Genomic DNA, 21088 nt, shown 5'->3' on the forward strand with positions numbered 1-21088 from the left:
TCTGACTTTTGAGGAAAGTTCAGCGCTCGCGCCATTTTCCTTCCCGGTCTGCCGTAAACTTAAGTAGCCCCCACATAACTCAGTTCTCCTTTGCCTGGGAACCGAGCAGTCCCCGGGCCCCCTCTTCTCCTCCGGAGACAGCAGGTGCCCTTCGCTTCTCCCCTGGCCAGCCTTCCCGTTCCCAGCCACGTGCTGTTTGTTTGTTTGCTTGGCCAAAGGGGGCGGTGGAAAAGGAACTGGCGCTAGCTAGGCTGAGAGGGAGAAGATCCTCCTCCTTATTCCTCCTCTCCCGGGGGGCGGCCTGGCGGGCCGTCGGCCAAGGAGAGGAGCCACAATCTCCGCTTCCGACATCCGAAGAGGTCGCGGTAGCGCCGGAGCTTGAGAGGTCCGAGCGTGCAAAGCAGGGGGCCTTCAAACTTGGCCCTTTTATGACTTGTGGACTTCAACTCCCAGAATTCCTCAGCCAGCAAAGCTGGCTGAGGAATTCTGGGAGTTGAAGTCCACAAGTCATAAAAGGGCCAAGTTTGAAGACCCCTGGTGCAAAGGCTGCTTTGGGGCGGAGTTTGCGCTCCCGAGGGAACGGCGAGAGCGTCGAAGAGCAAAGTCCCGTCCTGCGAGGAAGGAGACGGATCCAACCGGGGCCGCCCAGAGCCCTTTCCTCTCTCCGTCTTTTCCTTGCTCCCTCCCCTTCCCAACCCATCATCCACCTCCCCCCCCCCCGCTCCCGCCCCAGCTCATCTGGAGCGGCTCCCCCTGCGGATCTCGGATCGCAGCGCGCGCTGAAAAGTGAGTCTTTCTCTTTGCGTTTTCTCCGGGGAGAGTCAAAGAGAGCCGCCCCCCCCCGCGCGGGGATGCCCATCCGTAGCTTCGCCAGGGGCAACCTCGGGGGGCTTCTGAGGCGAGGAAGCGCCGTTGCAGCTGCGGAATGCTCTTCCCGCGTCGATTGCCTTGCAGTTAGGGAAACGGGGAGGTCTCGCGCGCCCAAGTTTCTGGAGCGCGGAGGAAGAACCGCTGGAGCGAAGGAGCAATAAAGGGGGAATGTTGTTTTTGATGCTGCTGGTTTTACGATGGTTGCTGGTCGGGTTATTAGTAGTTAGTTTGCTGAAGCATCCCTGAATGAGAAGGTGGCTAGAAAGCATCCAGTCTTTTCCCATTATGGGGTGTGTGTGCGTGTGTGTGCGTGTGTGTGTGCGCACGCAGGCGCGCGCGCCCCGGGTAGCAAAAGAGCCTCTGCTGTAAACACTCCCGAGAGCTGAGCCAAACATGCCTGGGCGGGAAAGATTAGGTTGAAAAAGAAAGGAGCCATTTGCTCCAGTGACAAGGGGAGGAAGAAATCGATTCCTCCCGCGGCGTGCCTTTCCCTTCCTCCGCCTGGCTGGGACTTGGGATGCCATGGATCGGGTCCAAGGAGCGACCCGCCTTTTTTAGGCTGAGCCCTTCCCTTTCTCTCCATTCCTCTCTCCCTCCCTCCCTCCCTTCCTGACCGTCACTTTGCCGGGCGATTTCCTCGCGCCTGCATTTTATTGGCTGGTTGCTTTACCTGGCGGCCTTTGTTGTCTGAAGCCGCCTTTGTTCTCTCGGAAGGTGTTAACTCCACTTTCTCTCTCTCTTTCCCCCCCCCCAACCTTTTATTTAACCCGCTCCTCTGCTCCGATAACGCAACGCCGGGCAACTCTGCTGAGCACGCTTGCTCTTTACTGTTCTTCTGGGTTAAAAGAAACCAGTGTAGTTTTGGACTGTGGTAGCTACCGGTAGAAACAACAAAGAATTCTGTGTCATTTTTGAAACTGGGAAAACCCCCATAAAAATATAGTTGTTAGGGACAATCAGCTATGAATTCGGGGACTGTATGAGGGCCCAGGTTTCTACTGCTTTACAAGGTGGGGGCAGTAGTGGTGGAGGAGACGAAAAAGTATTTTTAATTTGTTTTGTTTTGGAATGATCAAAGTAGAGAAATGAAAACACAAGCTAATTTCATTAATGTTTATTAATAGATATTGTATAATACAAGGCAGGCTACTGTTTCTTGGCTGTTTACAAAATTCAGATAAAATCAGCTACATGTAATATGCCTTATTCATAGCAAAAATACTGTACAAAGTAGCAGACGATGAAAGTTTGACTTAAAGGCAGATACAGATTAGTTCACTACTTGCTACAAGGTGGAATTTAAGAAATATGACATAGTTTAGATTTATGCAGATTAGAAATCAGTAAAGATGGTATAGCATGTAAAATATTTGGGGACCAAAAATATGGTCTTGGGGAAAAGAGGCAATCTTTTCATCAAATATTTCAAGAAATGTAACTTATGAGTGAATGGGATGGGTGATCTTTAATAGTTTAAGACGGTGTCACATTAGATTTAATTTTTGTGAGGAAATAATGCAAACTGGATTAAGATGAATGAAATATAGCCAATGAAAAACATGGTAGTGCAAACATACTTTAGTGCAAGGACTGGAAGGAGTACTTGTCAACCAAGAATACTATTTCTCTGAAGCTGTGACTACAAATCAGATTATAAATTACAACAAATGCCCTTTCAAGATATTTTACAGAAATAAAATTATATGACGATAATAACCCAGAACAAATCAAAAGTTAATTTTGTTGTTCATTGCTTCCAATTCTTCATGATCCCATTGACATCATTTTGCCAGAACTGTCTGTCAGTAACTGCTTCTTTGACTTAATTCCTATTATGTTGCTGGTATTAATGTCAAACCGTCTTGTCTTCTGTCAGTCTTTCTTAAAATTGCCTTTACTTTTTCCAAGCATCAAAATCAGATACCAGAACTGGTTCAGTAGAAATCTTGAGAGTACTTTGTAAGTACTTTTGTTAACAATTGTTAATGATGGAGCATGTGAAACCATAGGTAGTAAGTAATTCATGTTTGTTTCTAGTTGAAACTTACCTACACCCTGAGTGCTATAAATGCTTCTCTCCTTCAACCTTATTCCTCCCTCTCTCATAAACAGAGCTGTGGTAAGAAATACTGAAGAAAGTAGATGGAATCTTGTATTTAGTCATACTTGGAGTAAATCTCTTGAAATCAATTGGCCTTAATACTGTGAAGCATTCTCATCTGCTTGTGATGTTGCTAAAATGTCAAGCGATGAAACAACTAATTATTCTATAAGGCCATGTGAGTTGGAAGGGAACTGAAAGCTACTATTCAGAGAAGGAGGTTGTGAAGTATAGCAATTGTAGGGTTGAAAGTCCTTGTGAATTTCTTGTATCACCTCCTCATTACTTTGAGGAACTAGAATATTCCTCCTTTTTTCATATTCACCTGTATCTGTTGCTTACATTAAGTCTACATTGGACTGATGACAATTAGAGCTAACTTGGGTTTCCCTCAAACCAGAACTTGTAATTGTAGGTTGTGAATTGTAGAGACAATACTACTGATTTTCTCCACAATTTGTCTTTAGTACATATGTAACATGAAACCATACCGGTAGAAGTGGGCAGGACTTACCCAAACCTACAGCTCATTTCTGATTTCGGAACCATAATCTGGAAAGCTGTACAGTGTTTATGGATTGGATTCTGAACAGATTTTCAAATGCAGCATATTGCAACTATAGGGCAACTATTCAAAAAACAGAGAACACTTGGAAAAAGATGAGCTAATGACCTTAAAATGTTTTTTTCCCCACTAGCTGTTGCTTTACCTTTCAAAGTTGAAGGGGACAAAACTTGCTAATGTTCATCCTCCACCACCTTGCCTGACCTACTCAGATTTTGTATTCATAAGATTGACAAAATTAATAATAATATTAATATTATTATTAATAATAGTAATAATAATAATAATAATAATTAGTAGTAGTAGTAGTAATAATAATAATTTAATTTCTATACCGCCCTTCTCCCGAAGGACTAGTAGTAGTAGTAGTAGTTGGAAGGGACCTTGGAGGTCATCTAGTCCAACCCCCTGCTCAGGCAGGAAACCCTATACCATTTCAGACAAATGGTTGGCCAGTCTCTTCTTAAAAACTTCCAGTGTTGGAGCATTCACCGCTTCTGGAGGCAGGTTGTTCCACTGGTTAATTGTTCTAACTGTCAGGAAGTTACTTGAATTGGCATTACCTCCTTTTACCCTCACATTTTAGGTGTAAATGTCCTGCCTGAATGGTGAATGTTGGAACTGGACTATTTACCTAGAGTTGTGTTGAACTAAACAGGTATACCTGGAGAGTTGGGGGAGAATAGAGCCTGTGTAAAGATGATGATTTAGCTTTTTTTTGAGGCAAATCCTAAATTCTCTCTTCTAATTTGAATTATGAGAGTAACACTTAAATGCCAAAGTCTGGATTTTTACATTCCCTGCTTCTGTGTCTTTCAGAGCAACCTGACATGCAGAAATTTAGCAGAGGAAGTGTTTTGGGCATAGCAATTATGTGATAGGAAATCCTTCATATTGATGTGCAATTAAAGGTAGAAGATGAAAAGACTGTCAACTGTACATCATTAAGCTTTTAACCTAAATATAACTGTACTCTATAATCAAACTTTGTAAACCTCAGTGCATTTGTTCAACATGCTTTTTTGTGGCTGAAGCTAAGAATGATCAAGATAGCCCAGCACTTAAATTTCTATAGCCTATTTTGATTTCCTTTTCATCTGATATACCAGCCATCCTTGGGTAACTGAGTAACTGGCATTGTTATTAAAAGCGTAATTAGCCAGAATATGGTGACATGATATGGGCTGATCTGCTTAGGGTGGAGGACAGCTAATTTTTACCCATCCCATATTTATCTTGAAGAACTTTGTATCTTCTATAGGAAATGCAAGCGGGCTGCGTTTGTAGGATCAGATTGCACTCATTCCCACTTCTGTATCTTACCTCTCCACTCAGTTTGGATAGCATGTGAAGCTGTGATTATTCCAAGCAACTGTACAATAAACCATGATTCTAAACTGTGGTTAAAGCTATACCACTTGACCACAAACCTTGGTGCAATAGGCACGGAATACATTAAACATAATTTTGCATTGAATAACAAGATTATTTCACCATCATGAAGAGCTTCAGCCATTGATTTCTGCCATTTAGCTTATTGAAAATATTGATGTGGAGTTATGAGATGAGTTGTGCATGCCACTCGTCATCAGGATGCATACTTAGCAATGATGGCAGTAATGCCAGAGAAAAAGAAAAGCAAAAGAATGAAATTCTGCAGAGGGCAAGAAATTTATCTAGCACTTCAAAAAGGTTTTCATTAGATGTGACATTGTAGAAAATGAATTTATGGGATATTAATTTTTAAAACAAAAGATTAATTCTCTTTTGGCCTGTCAGCATAAAATTAATGTATATGCTTCAATTGGTATTGTTGTACAATATCCAAAATATCAAGATTTGTCACAGAGGACAAATTGGACCTTCATGTGCATTTAAGTATTTTGTCCTATGCTCCATTAAAATTCACCTGCCAGTTTAGTTAATTTCTGTTCATTGTAGTAACCAAATTATCTTGCTGTAAGCAGCAACATGAATTGCATCAGAAGTAAATAACTTGGTGCCCTTTCAGGATTTTATTTAAAAAAATAGAGAAATAAAATAAGAAAATTTATATGGCTGCTGAATTCACTTAATAATTCCAGGTTGCTTACAAAAACAAAAACCCAACATAAAAACAATAAACAATAATCCCCACTCCCCTGATGACAGCAATCAGTCAATCAAATAAGCCATTTGATGGCTCCATCCCATTCTAGGGTCCCAAGCGAAACCAGATCTCCATCCCATCCCCAGGTCCATTGGCAGAACCAGATCTTCAAAGCCTTTCAAAATAAGATTTGGGGCCAATCTTATCTCTTCAGTGATGGTGCTCCACAAAGAGGGAGCTACTACAGAGAAGGCCCTTTTTCTTGGTGTCCCTAGATGAAACCTCCTTAGAAGAGGGGACCATAGTATTACCCACCTCCGTGCTCTGGAGCAGGGGTGTCAAACTCAATTTCATTGAGGGCCGCATCAGCATTACGGTTGCCCTCAGGGGGCCGGGTGGGCGTGGCCTGGGTGGGCGTGGCCTACTGGGTGGGCGTGGCCTACTGGGTGGGCGTGGCTAGAGTGCGTATGGCCTACTGGGTGGGCGTGGCCAGCTCTACATGGTTCGCATCAAGGGTGCCTATGGGGGCCTGGGCAGGAGTGGGACAGATCTGAGGGTCTCTGGCAGGAGGAGGGTCTCTGGGCCAGGGCCAAGGCAGTGGGGGCCGTTCCCTCACTGTTTCCAGGATGGCTTCGCGGGCCGCATGAAACCACTTCGCGGGCCGGATCCGGCCCTCGGGCCTTGTGTTTGACATGTCTGCTCTGGAGGGTCAGGTAGAAGTGACTGGGCAAAGACGGTCCTTCAAATAACCCGGACCCAAGGGCTTTAAAGGTGACAACCAGCATCTTGAATTAAACCCAGAAGCAAATTGGCAGCCAATGCAGATTCTGCAGAAGCGATGACACATGTACATCTAGGGCTGCACAAAGCCATGTGGGCTGCTGCATTTTGAACCAACTGAAGCTTCTGGGAAGCTTGCTGTGAAATAGGCTTTGAGCAATGAAGTAGCTAATTTGAACTCTTCACATGTGGGTCTGGTTGACAGTATCTGAGACAGTCCATTGTTTCAGCTAGCCACTGTTATCTGTAAGGGCTGTGTGATAATTTAGAAAAGCTGCTTCAGAGGATCAAGAGTCCAAACACCTTCCTAAAATTCTTTTAAAGCAGTCACATATTTTTTTCTGTGATTGCATGGCTTCTCATTGCATTGCTGCAAGATCCTTTGAAAGGGAGGCATCTTTGTAGAATCAGATCTGAAGTATTGTTGGTACACTCCAAATGTTTTTCATCACTTTCAGTCAGCATGGCTGATAGTTGTATTGATTGGGATGATACGAACTGCAGTTTAACCAAATTAAATGGTACCAGATATACCTGCCCTTTTCAGATTCCAAATTAGAGTCCATTCCAATCTCTCTGAAGGTGCCAAGGATTAGGAAATGGACCTTCTACATATAGAATATATGCTATAACTGAAGTACAGCCCTTCTCCTAGAATGGAGATTCTCAGATTTTATTTTTATGGCTGACCCAATATTCCTTGGTATCACTTCACAAATATATATTTTTTCTACAAAGTAAGGAGCATACATAACTCATAATTTAAGAAAAAAAAAGACCTTTCTAGTCTGATAAATCTTGTCAGGTTTATCATTAATTCTCTTTCAGTATTTGAACTTGGGAATGGCAAATGATGATATATGATGTTATTTTCTTTTGAAATCATCGTTGATATCCATCACCAGAAAAATTTAAATCAGTTGTAAAAGCCATATTTTGCTAAAATGTAGTCTATATGAATGGGGCATCTAAATTCTCATTGGTCCATTGATCCCCCTGAGATTTTCCGCTTTCAGCAGAAAATTATCAGTCTATAACACAGGTCGGCAACCCGCGGCTCCGGAGCCGCATGCGGCTCTTTGAGCAGTCTCCTGCAACTCCCAGTCGCCCGGTGCGCGCGCACCTCTCCGAACGGGCGGAGGTGCGCACGCACCACTCTGAACGGGAGGAGGTGCGCGCGCACCACTCCAAAGGTTTGGAGAGCTGCGCGCGCACCTCTCTCGCACCTCCGCCTGAACGCCCGTTTGGAGACCTGCTGGTGTTCGGGCGGAGGTGCGGTTTGGAGACCTGCTAGTGCCGGTTTAGAAAGCTGCTGCGGCCCACGGCAGCTTTCTAAACTGGCACCAGCAGGTCTCCAAACCGCTGTTCGGGCGGAGGTGCGCGCGCAGCCGTGTCGAGACCTGCTGGTGTTTGAGCGGAGGTGCGGTTTGGAGACCTGCTGGTTTAACCGGCACCAGCAGGTCTCCAAACGGGTGTTTGGGCGGCAGTTTGGAGGTCCCGGGGGTGGCTCCGGCTACACCCGGGCTGAAGGCGGCGCCGCAACCCAGCGCCCGTCACCACGGAGACCCGTCGCCGCTGGCATGCAGGTGCGTCCACATAAAAAAAAGTGGAACCGTGCGTGTGTATCCACGCATGCGCATGCGCATGCGCATGCGCAAAAAACAACGTTTTGTGCATGCGCAAAACATTTTGTTTTATGCGCGTGCGTGTGCGTGGATGCATGCGCGCGGCTCCCACTTTTTTATGTGTGATGGAACCGGTTCCCAGTGGCTCTTTTGCTTTTTCAGGTTGCCGACCCCTGGTCTATGACAATGGTTTATTTAAGACTCCCATATCTTCCTTTCTTTTTCCACAAGATCCATGGCGACTTACTGGGTGTAAGAGAAGAAGTCCTTGTGAAGAGTTACAGTTTGAAATTCAGTGGCCCATTTCAGCAATCAGAAGGGAAACAAAAAATAGTTGCAAATGCATGTTACACATTCCTTGTGATTTTCTCAAGATAGAATTCCACTAATGAAACAGCCAAAGTGAACAATGCGTGTGAAACACTCTCAATAAAAGGTAATGTGTGCATTTCTTTTTTAAAAAGGCTGCTTTTCCTTGTTTCTTACCAAGTTAGTAGTGTTTTAATTGTCAATATCTCATTTGCTTGCTGTCTTTTTGAGCAAAAGAAGTTCTAAGAACTTTTGTTTCAGCATTTCTACTGCAGAAATGTTGGTACACAGAGGAGTTATGCAAAGGAAAAAGTAGATCATCTATGTTATATGGTGCATCCCCAACACATTTGATTGGCTTTGTTTTACTGTTGTTTTAATAACAAGACCTCTCTGTTTTCCCTCTCTCTTCTCCTGAATGAATCCTATTTTTCATATTTTCCTTGAATGTGCTTTCTTCTCCCTCTTTTTAAAATCAGTATTAAAAATTAATATATTTAATTGCTTTTCATTTTTATACTTTCTGAATTCATTTGGAAGCTCAACTGTATTTTATAGCCTTATTGGTTAAAAAACAAACCTCCAGTTGCAAAGTGAGTTGGATGCACTCTATTATTCTACCATATGTCTCCTGTGTGTCGGTACCTCTTCTAGGAAAAAATTCTTAATTCCTTACTTATCTTGTTCCTCTTTATGCATTAGCGTCACGGGAGCTTGCTCTCCAAAACTACCTAAGGCTCCCCAAGCAGGCAAGGGTAGCCTGCTTCAGTTGATTTAGGACAGGGGTGTCAAACTCGCAATGTCAGGTGACATGTGATGTAACGTGACTTTTTTCCCATTGCCGGCAATGGGGTGGGCACGGTTTTGCTATGATGCATCCGGCCCCATGGGCCGGCAGTTTGACACCCATGATTTAGGAGCACAAAATAATTATGAGTTAAGTAGGAGCCACCTGTGTTATGCCTATCCTGGGGCCCATTGACATATCTGCATTTTCTTTCTTCTCTGTTCACACAACTATGGTGGATCTTGTTTTGGAGGTGTGTGTGTGTGTCTATCTATCAATTAACACTATGTTCCAAAACACTCCTCTGGATTTCCTATGTTTGACGTCTTGAGCTGATCAATCAGTTCCGGGCTTTATCAAAATTGATTTGAAGTATCACAGGAACTTCTCTACCAATTCTAGCCCAAGGAACATTTCCAGGAGGGTTGATCCCAAGATACCCTACATTTAAAAAAAAATCATTAGGATTATCTCTGCTAATTCTGGCCCAAGGTGTCACAGCAATATCTCTATTAGATTTGGCCCCAAGGTAGCTTAAACTCATTACTCAAGTAATCATACATCCTAGAGCATCAGGCATGGCCAATGCACAAGCATTTAAGCAAAGCTCTGCACAGAATTTTAATAGGAGGCAGAGTGAACGGGAAACCGTTGTTTTGCGTTGACTTAATCATGTAGATTAATAACTTGGTGTGAAGAAGCTTTTTATAGCAGTTTATTGGAACCCAAATAAATAAGTAAAGCTGCCACCACCACATACCAATATGGCCTATTCTCTTTTGGGGTTAACCTTTACAAAAGGCAGAGAACAGCCCTGCCACAGAGTTTTACAATATTCAGTCTGTTAACAGCTTTACACGGTGTAGGTCTTTATAGATCTTATAGGCTACAGTTAATTTTAATCCAAACCAGCATTTTTTGAAAGGATACTTTTGTAGCATACTGAATATAATTACCGTATATACTTGAGTATAAGCCGACTCGAGTATAAGCCGAGACCCCCAATTTCACCCCCAAAAACTGGGAAAAGTTGTTGACTCGAGTATAAGCCGATCCGCCGTTCTGCAAGCCTCCGCCGCTGGCGGAGGCTGGATCTGCGCTCTGCAAGCCTCCGCCGCCGGCGGAGGCTGGATCCGCGCTCTGCAAGCCTCTGCCGCCAGCAGAGGCTCGATCCGCCATTTTGCAAGCCTGAATACACAGGAATACCCTGTGTGGCCGCGGCTCTCGGGGAAGCCCTGGCTGTCCGCTTCCTCGCTCCACGCTGCCATTCGGGGCCCGCGCGTTCCCCGGGCAAATCGCGGCGCCCAGCAGGCGAGGAAACACGCCCGCTCCAGTCGCCCCCCCTTCCCTCAGGAGACGCGAAGCAAGTGACCGCCCGGAGCTTACCGAGGACTTGCGCGCGGCCGAGGCTTCGGTGCTTTCGGTGCGGAAAGAAGGCTTTCGGTGCGGAAAGAAGGCTTTCGGTGCGGAAAGAAGCAGGCAGGCTGCTTCATTCCGCAGCGGAAAGAAGCAGGCAGGCTGCTTCTTTCCGCTGCGGAAAGAAGCAGGCAGGCTGCTTCGTTCCGCAGCGGAAAGAAGCAGGCAGGCTGCTTCTTTCCGCAGCGGAAAGAAGCAGGCAGGCTGCTTGCAGGCTGCTTCTTTCCGCAGCGGAAAGAAGCAGGCAGGCTGCTTCGTTCCGCAGCGGAAAGAAGCAGGCAGGCTGCTTCTTTCCACTGCGGAAAGAAGCAGGCAGGCAGGGCGCGGAGGTCCGGAGACCTGCCGACGTTTGGGGAGGTTTGTGCGCGCACCTCCCCAAACTTCGTCAGGTCTCCGGACGGTGGTGGCTTGGGAGAGGTGCGCGCGATCCCGGAAGCACCAAAGCCTCGGCCGCGCACAAGTCCTCGGTAAGTTTTTTTTGTTGACTGGAGTATAAGCCGAAGTGGAATTTTTCAGCCCAAAAAGTGGGCTGAAAAATTCGGCTTATACTCAAGTATATACGGTATTTTGATTTATTTTTTTATTTTCTATATTTTTTTGTTTATTCCAATAGTCAAAGTATCTTACAGCAATAAAAATATAGGGCAGAAATAATAAAACTCATGCAATTAAAATCAAACCAAATTTAAACTCAGTATTCAAAATAATTAAAAGCCTGACTTTTAATGGTGCAGTGATTAAGGTACAGACCGAAAAACCAGGAGACTGTGAGTTCTAGTCCTGCCTTAGGCATGGAAGCTGGCTGGATGACTTTGGGCCAGTCACACACACTCATTTCAACCCACCTCATAGGGTTGATGCTGTGGGGGAATATAAGAGTTGAGTTGTAAATGAAAAAAGGCAAGATAAAAACCTTTAAAATCTTTAAACAAAAAAGTGTGGTCTTAGCTGACTTCCTCAATTCTAGGAGAAAAGGAGACAACTTCTTGGGGAGATCATTCAGTTACCTGAGAACCACATAGGAACCACAGAGTCTTTCCAATACATTTGATAGCTGAACTTTTGGCAGTAGGACGTCTTTCCCAAAGCCTCCTGTTGTTCTGTGTAACTGAGCAAGTTCATAGTAGGTGATATTCAGATATTAAACATCTAAAATTGTGACCACTAGGCAATTGGCAGACAGTGCAGATTTTTTTGGACTGGCATCATGTGAACCCTGTAGCTTATACCGGATTGTCAGCCTTCACAATTTGCGCCTGTTTCAATTTCCAAACACATTTTTAAGGACAGCTCTGGAGAAAGCTTGTTGATGACATTTTGATAACATTTTTAAATGACTCAAATGATATCTGATTTCTTGGGCAGCAGTTTATAGTATTTCCTTGCTTATTCTCTCTCTTATGGTCAAATATCTGTCAATCTGAATTTGAAAGGTAGCTTTCTGCCATTTCACAAGGGGTACAGTAGCAATCTCCTAAATTGATGCTTGCTGTAATAAACAGGTCCATAAAGAAAATATAATTCATGCTTTAGAAGTAGCATTTGAAATAGTAGATACCTTTAGTCTTAAATTTATCATTGATAAGTTAAAACCATGCAACTAAGTAAAATATTAAAAAGTCCTAAGTTGTATTGCAACAAAGCTTCCAATATTACAATTTTGCTTTCTATATTTGTATGTTTATAAGGATATGGGAGGGACGCGGTGGCTCAGTGGGTTAGGACGCTGAGCCTGTCGATGAGAAGGTCGACAGTTTGGCGGGTCGAATCCCAGGTGCCGAATAACAGAGTGAGCGCCTGTTGCTCGTCCCAGCTTCTGCCAACCTAGCAGTTCGAAAGCACGTAAAAATGCAAGTAGAAAAATAGGGACCACTACGGTGGGAAGGTAACAGCGTTCCGTGCGCCTTTGGCATCCAGTCATGCCAGCCACATGACCATGGAGATGTCCTTGGACAAGCGCTGGCTCCTCGGCTTTGAAACGGAGATGAGCACCAGCCCCTAGAGTCGGAAATGACTAGCACGCATGTGCGGGGGAACCTTTACCTTTAAGGATATGGGAATTGTAAGGACTTTTGTAGAGAACTACTAGACAATCTGTGACACATTGGGTCCATCATTTCAGAGATATTTCTTTACCAAATTCCTCAATGCCTTTAACAGTGGCAGGGCTTCTAATGTATTGCCTTCACTGGAAAAGTTCTTAAAAATTCAGGAAGATATTCAGAGATCTATCTTCCTTGAAAACAGCCCATTTTGAACTGCATATGTAGCACAGCCAAGAATCAGGAGTTGACCACAGGAAATGTTTTATGGCATTTTATCTTATGTCATAAAATATGATAAAAGGAAACGGTGGGAGCGAGTTTTGGCAACACAGAGCATTCCCAGAGAGAGCCTCAGACTAAAACACTGTGTAGTCCTGAACTGGATGAGAGAGGGATAAAGAGATTCAGTGTAGCCACAGCCTAGAATCTCTCAGGATATATGTAATGGTAAGTTATTGCTTTAGTTTGATAAGATTATGTCCAATAGGTGTAAGCAAATGAACTCGACTGGATTTTGCAAATGAACTCGATTGGATTGTGTTGTATCTGGGCTTGAGCCTCATATAATTTTTTTATAAAATATACCAAATTTCATTCCATAGGAGTCATGGTTCCAAATTTTGGACACATTCTGTAAGTTTACCCATTTGAGTATTTTGGTTCAAAAATTGTTACCCTGCGATGGACTGTTTCATCCAGTTAAAGGTTACATACAAACAAAATTTTTTAAAATAGTATATAGATGTGCAATAAACCTCCACAGGATGTATTACATAGTTGGAAAACACACTTGTTTAATCCAGTCAGAGAAGCCCTGCCTCAAGGGTTGGCTGATTTGAAGGTTTTGCCAATATATTATTTTCAAAACTGTGTTGTTCTATTTTTCTTGTAATATTAATGCAGGTAGTCCTTGGCTTACAACAATTTAGTGACTGTTCAAAGTTCAACGGCACTGAAAAAGAGGCTTATGACTGTTTTTCACACTTACGACCATTGCAACATCAATGATCAAAATTCAGATGCCTGTCAACTGACTCATATTTATACCGGTGGCAGAGTCCTCAGGTCATGTGATCACCTCTTGTGACCTTCTGACCAGCAAAGTCAAAGGGGGAAGCCAGATGCACTTAACCACCGTGCTACTAAGTTAACAACTGCAGTGATTCACTTAACAACGTTGCCAAGAAAGATTGTAAAATGGTCAAAAGTCATGTAACAAATGTCTCACTTAGCAGCAGAAGTTTTGGGCTCAATTGTGGTTGTAAGTCAAGGATTAACTGTACTTAATTTTTCACTTAACTGGAAGAAAGAAGAAAACACATTAATGGATTCAAACTTCCCCTGATTCCTCTAAATTAGTATGAGTGGTTTGATAACCCTTTCAAGGCTTCCAGCTGAGATCTGAAAATGCCTGCTAGCATTTAGGGACTCAAACAAGGTGGAATGCCACTGAGCTACAGCCTTCATGTCCATGATGACTTTCATGTCCATGATGACTTTAGTTAGAGAATCCAATCTGTTTACTTACAGGGGTGTCAAACTCAATTTCATTGAGGGCCGCATCAGCATTGCGGTTGCCCTCAGGGGGCCGGGTGGGTGTGGCCTGGGTGGGCGTGGCCTACTGGGTGGGCGTGGCTAGAGTGCATATGGCCTACTGGGTGGGCGTGGCCAGCTCTACATCGTTCGCATCAAGGGTGCCTATGGGGGCCTGGGCAGGAGTGGGACAGATCTGAGGGTCTCTGGCAGAAGGAGGGTCTCTGGGCCAGGGCCAAGGCAGTGGGGGCCGTTCCCTCACTGTTTCCAGGATGGCTTCACGGGCTGCATGAAACCACTTTGCGGGCCGGATCTGGCCCCCGGGCCTTGTGTTTGACATGTCTGGCTTACCATGTCTATGCATATTCCAGACATTACACTGTGAAGGATTTTTAAGATATGTAAAGCTTCTATTCCCCCCACCCCCAAGACTCAGCAGCCTTGGTTGGGGGTTGGGGGGAATGTTAATTGGTACCTTTTGTACCAATATTGTTTTTGAAGTATTGTCTTTTTTTCTCATGTATCACTTAAAACAGCTTGGAATGGAAGGACAGAGAAACAAACAAACAAACCATAAACACAATATGGCTACTGCTGTTTTTCACTTTCTGCTTTGGAAATCTTTCCAAGTGTTATTTTCAGGACAAACTAAGTTGGGCCTTTTCTTTTTCCTCTATGAGATTTGAGCTGTGGTTCTATTTATATAATGGTGGCAGGCTTCCAAGCCAAACATAATATAATATGTGGCTCTCTCACTTTTTGGGAACCAACATCTTGCTCTTTTGATGTTTGATTTCTAAACTTATTTTTCCTTCTCTGGGATAATCTCAGTTAAGGGGGAGAGTTAGGCTTTACCGTGTCATTTTGTTTTAGTATCCATTAAATTTCAACATACAACTATCAGAATCACATGGTACTGTTTCCCCTGAACTCTACTATCATGTAGCTAATATGCAATGAAGAGTTTAAATGTATTTTCATTAAAATAACTCAATTTCATTAAAAGTGTAGACAATTATTGTGTTAAGAAGCAGGATTTTGTAATAATCTCTTTTGGTATGTGAGTGGTTTAGCATTCAGATGTTCAGTTCTCCCTTCTCCAGGGACATAATAACAGAATAGCAGAATTGGAAGGGACCTTGGAGGTCTTCTAGTCCAGGGGTGTCAAACTGCCAGCGGGCTGGATGCGTCATCTGGAAGCCGCGCCCACCCCATTGCCGGCAATGGCAAAACTCTCCTGATGCCATTTCAGACAAATGGCTGTCCAGTCTCTTCTTAAAAACTTCCAATGTTGGAGCATTCACAACTTCTGGAGGCAGGTTGTTCCACTGATTAATTGTTCCAACTGTCAGGAATTTTTTCTCCTTGATTAGTTTGCATCCATTGCTTCTTGTCCTACCTTCAGGTGCTGTGGAGAACAGCGGTACAGTCTAGAAAAACCAAGAAAACTGCCCCTGCTGCATACAGATCAGTTTTAGGAGTGATAATGGAATAAGAAAACTTGTTTGGGCCTAAGAAGTCCTTGCAGGAATTTTATGTCCCTGATTCCTCCAGCATGTTAAAAAATCAAACTTTCTGTTCAGTACTTAAAAAGGAAAGTGAAAGCTAGTTACATGAAGCCTGTACTATCTTATATATTTTCCAAGGGAGTTTTCTCTCATCTGACCTCTGTTATAAATTACTAGTGTATTGCTGGAAGTATTCATTTGCTTATATTAAAAAGCTCTGGCCATATAAGGATATAAAATGATTCAGAATTCTTGGCGAGATCATAAATAAATACTCTCTGGAGAATCGAATGGAACATGCCTAACTGTGGAAATTACTGCGTTTCAATAACATTAAAACAAACATAAGGTAAAACAATGTAATTTAGAGGATGGAGAACTGGCCTCCTGTTGAATCCAATCCAATCCAATTTAATCCAGCCCAACAAACAAACTTCCATGTTCTGCGAAAAAAATATTTATGAACAATTGTTTCACCAGATTTATCAGTTTCCTCCCAATGTTTAGTTTTGGAACAAAGCGTAGACTAGATTTAGGTTAAGTTTGCACATTGAATTAAGTTTTGTCTTTTCATAGCACAAAAATAAACCATAATTGGCTGGCTTTGCATAACACTTTAAGCCATAAACCAAACAAACCCCATTCTGGCTTATTATTATGAGTGAACTGAATCCCAGAGACTTCACTTCTGTTGCACCAAATTACTGCTGACAGATCTACCCTCCATGTATTCATCTTGCCTTTCTGTTTTTCCATTAGATCATGAGGTAAGGTGTTAGAGAGATTTGTTTTTAAAGTTTTAAACAAATAGCAGTGAAGAGGTGTTTTTTCTCAGGACTGAGGAATTTCGATCCAAAACAGTATAGAGCGACAAAATTCTATGGACTGGACATCTACTATACCTCAGTAGGAAATAATGTAAATTTATTGCCATTTTTTTGTGGTGAGTGAAGGGCAGATTTGTTTGGCTCCTATACTTTCTCCCCGCTTTTTTGTTCGTTTCTTTTTTTGGTTTAGATTTTTACATTTAGTTTGTTTCTTTTTTAGAGCTTTCACTAACTGATAGCAGAGATCTATTGCAAGTCCATGAAGTTTTCTTTCATTTAGATGAGTTTGCAATGTCTTTAGCAGCTCAAAATGTTTTTTTTATTAAAAAGTGTTAGCATTCAAATGTTAGGCAAGTTACCAAGTTCAGGGCTGAAACATGAACTCTGTTGCAAAAGGAATGTGCATGGGTACACTGTGGTAGCTAAGATACAGATAGGACAAGAAAGGCTGTTCTTGTGTCAGGCAACTTTACTTTCATAGCTACCTTTTAATCTTTTGTTGGTTCAGCTACTTTTGTATCCAACCTGCTGTAATAATTGCTGAGCAAGAAAAGGATCCCATCTTGCAAAAGGGTGAAATAAAAGAAACTTCTCTCAAAGTAGCTTGGACCCCGGGAAACCTGTCAGTCTGACTTTTTCACTCTTTCCAATCTATGCTTCATGTTTTTTGGATTTTTCAAGAAATATATCTCTGGGTTTTGGCTGCGACCTTTGCAAAAATGGAGGTGAGCCAATAGGAGTACAGCCTAGAAAGCTAACTGATAGATTTATGATTCAGAAAGGAGTAGTTCCAGATCCAGATAATTTAAGTAAACATTGTTCTTAGCAGACAGAAGCAAGTGAGTTGCCTTTCTAAGTCCAAAGGCTCTTTCAGAAAGCATCAGTTTTACAAGAGAAGTCATGCTGACTGCTGTTAATGTTGGTTTCTCTTTTAGGTTTCTGTCTTCCAGTTTGGCCACTGAAATGAGCTTATAGTAATTGCTTGGCCATAAAAGCATGGAGCCTCTTAAAACATCATTGGTATCTGAAGAACAATCATCTACCGAGATTGATGATCGTCATTATTCATTGCAAGGTAGGCTTTGTTTAAATGCATACACACAAACACACACACATACACATATATAATTTTTTATGCAACAGATGTTTATGGTCATAGCCTCATTAGATTATTTCAGATCACAGGATAGACTTGAAATAAAGTAAAATGAATAATATTAATCTAATGTGGTGCCTTGCTTCTGTTCATAATCAGCTGGATTCTTCCAGCAAAGAAATATGTTGTCATCTGAATACTGGTGCCATGCTAAGCTACATTGCTGTTTGTTTGTTTTGAGATCACAACATAGACATTATTTTATCCTTCGCTAAGAGCTACTTGTCTCTGAAGATATGCCAAGAATTTTATTCCAAAAATAGTGGGTAAACTGAGGTCAAATATTAAAATTAATATATCTGGAGTTGAAATGAAATGTTAATATATTACTACATGTAATTGAATATTCTCTAGTCATGTATTTTTATTCTTCTGCCACATTAAAAACTACAGTTTGGATTAGTGAGGGGATATCCCCAAATCATTTAGGGGATGAGGCAACTACAGGCCTTTAAAATTATATACATTATATACAAGTCAATACATTATTTTACAACTCAGCATAGTTTAATAAATCCTGGGTTATAGCAAAGGTGCTTTTCCAAAAGGCAATGGACTTTTTTTTTGCTTGAAGACCAAGATATCTTGCTTGAAGATCCAAGAAGCTTTTTTAGTTCAACTGAAGAAGCTTTTTAGATAAGAAATGAAACATTTTCAAGCGAAGAAACAAAGTCCAGTAGCCTTTTGAAAAAGCACCTTTGGGACAACCATGACCTGGATGACTGAGAATCTCCATAGACATAGAATCTCCATTGAAATTCATTCATTTCTATGAATGAATTTCAGAAAATTGTAAATGTATGGATTTATGCTCTGAACCTTCATTTAATAGCATTAGTATCAATTGTTTCCTCTTGTTTAGAATGTATTGATTGTTCTATTTCATTAGTTGAAAAACCTAATTTGTCTTTGGAAGAAGAATGATGTTCAAATCAAATTGGTGAACCAATTCCAGTCCATTGGAAGTGGTGTCTCTGATATATCCAAACCAGTGTGTGTGTGTCTCAAGTGGGAACCTTCCACAGGACATGCCTAAACTGTGCATTGCTTCAATAAAATTTGTAAAGTGTTCTTTTCAAAGGTTTTGCACAACCTTGATAGAAATAATTTTGCTTTCATTTTCTTGCTTTTGTGAAGACTTGTCAAGAAAATTTTTGGATGTTCAGAAATCCTTAGCCCAAATACTTACCTGTTTTGTACTTTGCTAAATGTATAGAGTGAGGGTGCTCACTTAATATGAAAAAGCAGATTGGAAAATGGGATGCTTGTTTATTTCTGAATGCTCAGTAGGCATTCAGTGCCATTGTAGCCTACTGAGCTATAGTTCAAGTAAAGCATACATACTGATGACAGAATGTCACCAGTTAAGTTCCTGTCATCTAGGGCTGAAAAAGACCCCTGACCATAAACCTGGGGAACTTTTGCAAACATTGCAGAGAATGCTATGCTATACAGATGAATGGTCTACTGTATTGTAAATCAGTACCCTCTTAACTTTAAGAATATGAGATGCATGTTGGCTACTCCTTTAATCAAATCGCAACTTTCATTCCTGCTGCCAAAATCATGGATTTAATATATGGACAAATTTATAGCAGGTCATGGCTATCTTCGTACATGGTGCCTAAATATGGTTTGCTTAAAGATGATCTAGTGAATAACTACAATTAATTGGTTTCATAACCAAAACGTATGTGATCGGTGCAAGATAATGATTATATTTGTTAGCTGTATTCTGTGATTAACATTGGTTTACTGAATTCATTCTATATCTGAATTGTCAACAGAAACTGGACTTGCACGATACCCTGGGCTAAAATAACTAGATAAGCAAGATATTTTGAACAGATTGACAGAAATATCACTTAAATCACTCAACATGGCAAATCATTTTTTTCCAATTTACTGTATTATGTGAAGGCAGTGCAGTGGTATGAAAACCACTTGATGCGAAGTTTATATGACATGAGGTTTATATGACATATTAAGATAACCAATTGTGGCTTGATTGATAAACTATGGATAAAACAATGTGAATCCAGTATATATAAATAAGCCTACAAAAATTTACTCTTCTGAGCTTGTTTATTATTAGTTCAGAAGCTAGGAATTTAAAATTTTATGCTAGTAATTGCAAAGAAGGATGGGGCAATCTATAAAATATTTGACAGCTTGCTTGCTCACCTGCATGGAATTCTAGTTGCTCTTGGCTCTTAGGCAAGTTACAAGCCTGTATCTACATGCTAACAATGAAGAAACAGAGCAAAGGCATCTTGATTAGTCACTTTCCTGGAATTGTGGTTGGCTAGGAAATTGGATAAGCACAAGTCTACTCAAAGTGATTTAATAAATCATTTTTTTTTGCTATATTCAAATAAAAACTTTAGCCCTAGTTATGAATATCCCACTTCATTGCAAAAATGTGAAGGAGCTGTATAATTGTATCAATTAGGAATTCTGTTGGTAGTGATTTTCCTAGCTGGTTTTCATGAATAGAAATGCATAGGCTTTATGTTTCCCTTGAAAATCTTTTTATGACCAGCTATAAAAACTTCTGTATGTCAAAGTCAAACATCATATGCACATTCTCACATTATATATACATATTATAAATACTACTAATGTGGTGCAGTGCTTACAATGCAATACTTCAGGCTGACTGTGCCCACTGCCAGGAGTTTAATCCTGACCGGCTCAAGTTTGACTCAGCCTTCCATTCTCCTGAAGTCAGTAAAATTAGGACAAAATGCTGACATTTGTAAACTGCTCAAAGAGTGCTGTAGAGCACTATGGAATTGTATATAAGTCTAAGTGCTATTGAAGTCATTTGCTATCGTGCAGTAGCACCACAGTTTAATATTTTTCTTTAGAAAGGGAATTCAGTTTAGGTGTGTCTACTACCACACCCTTCTCCTTAAAAAAGCAATCATAAATGCCAAGGATGAAGAAACAGTCAACAAATTCTGTGATGACTCATGGCAGTTTCCATTTGATTGAATTACTGTGCAACCACACTGAATTGAGGGAAATATCACCTGAGAGACAGATGGTGTGATTTAATCTGCTTCTCCTTAGTCTGTATGTCCTTTCTAGAGACAGAGAGCTAAAATATGGATGCCAACAGCTTACTGATATATGAAAATCCAAGAGGCATCAATGGGGAGAGAAAGCCAGGCTACACCTAACATTATGAGTATGGATATCCATTTGTGCAATGGGACTAATAAAGCGCTTGCTTCCTCCTTGGATGCCCCAGGTATCTTCTTAATTCACCCAAACACATTTGTGTTTTCATGAATAGAAATGCATAGGCTTTATGTTTCCCTTGAAAATCTTTTTATGACCAGCTATAAAAACTTCTGTATGTCAAAGTCAAACATCATATGCACATTCTCACATTATATATACATATTATAAATACTACTAATGTGGTGCAGTGCTTACAATGCAATTCTGCAGGCTGATTGTGCCCACTGC

The 21088-nt window shown here is 41.6% G+C and overlaps 1 protein-coding gene across 13 annotated transcripts in view; it reads left to right on the forward strand.

Annotated features, from left to right (window-relative positions):
- Nucleotides 1-586: 586 nt before the first annotated feature.
- The window catches only part of SYNE2 (spectrin repeat containing nuclear envelope protein 2), a 252931-nt gene continuing 232429 nt past the window's right edge, over nucleotides 587-21088 (forward strand). For all 13 annotated transcript variants that reach the window (XM_081313270.1, XM_081313260.1, XM_081313271.1 and 10 more), the window contains exons 1-2: nucleotides 587-786; nucleotides 17391-17530. In XM_081313270.1, coding sequence (XP_081169396.1) covers nucleotides 17452-17530 — 79 coding nt within the window. In that variant the 5' untranslated portion in view covers nucleotides 587-786; nucleotides 17391-17451. The remainder of the gene's footprint in view (nucleotides 787-17390; nucleotides 17531-21088) is intronic.

The sequence above is a fragment of the Vipera berus genome (assembly GCF_964194415.1).
Source record: "Vipera berus genome assembly, chromosome: 1".
Classification (NCBI taxonomy): Eukaryota; Metazoa; Chordata; class Lepidosauria; order Squamata; family Viperidae; genus Vipera; species Vipera berus.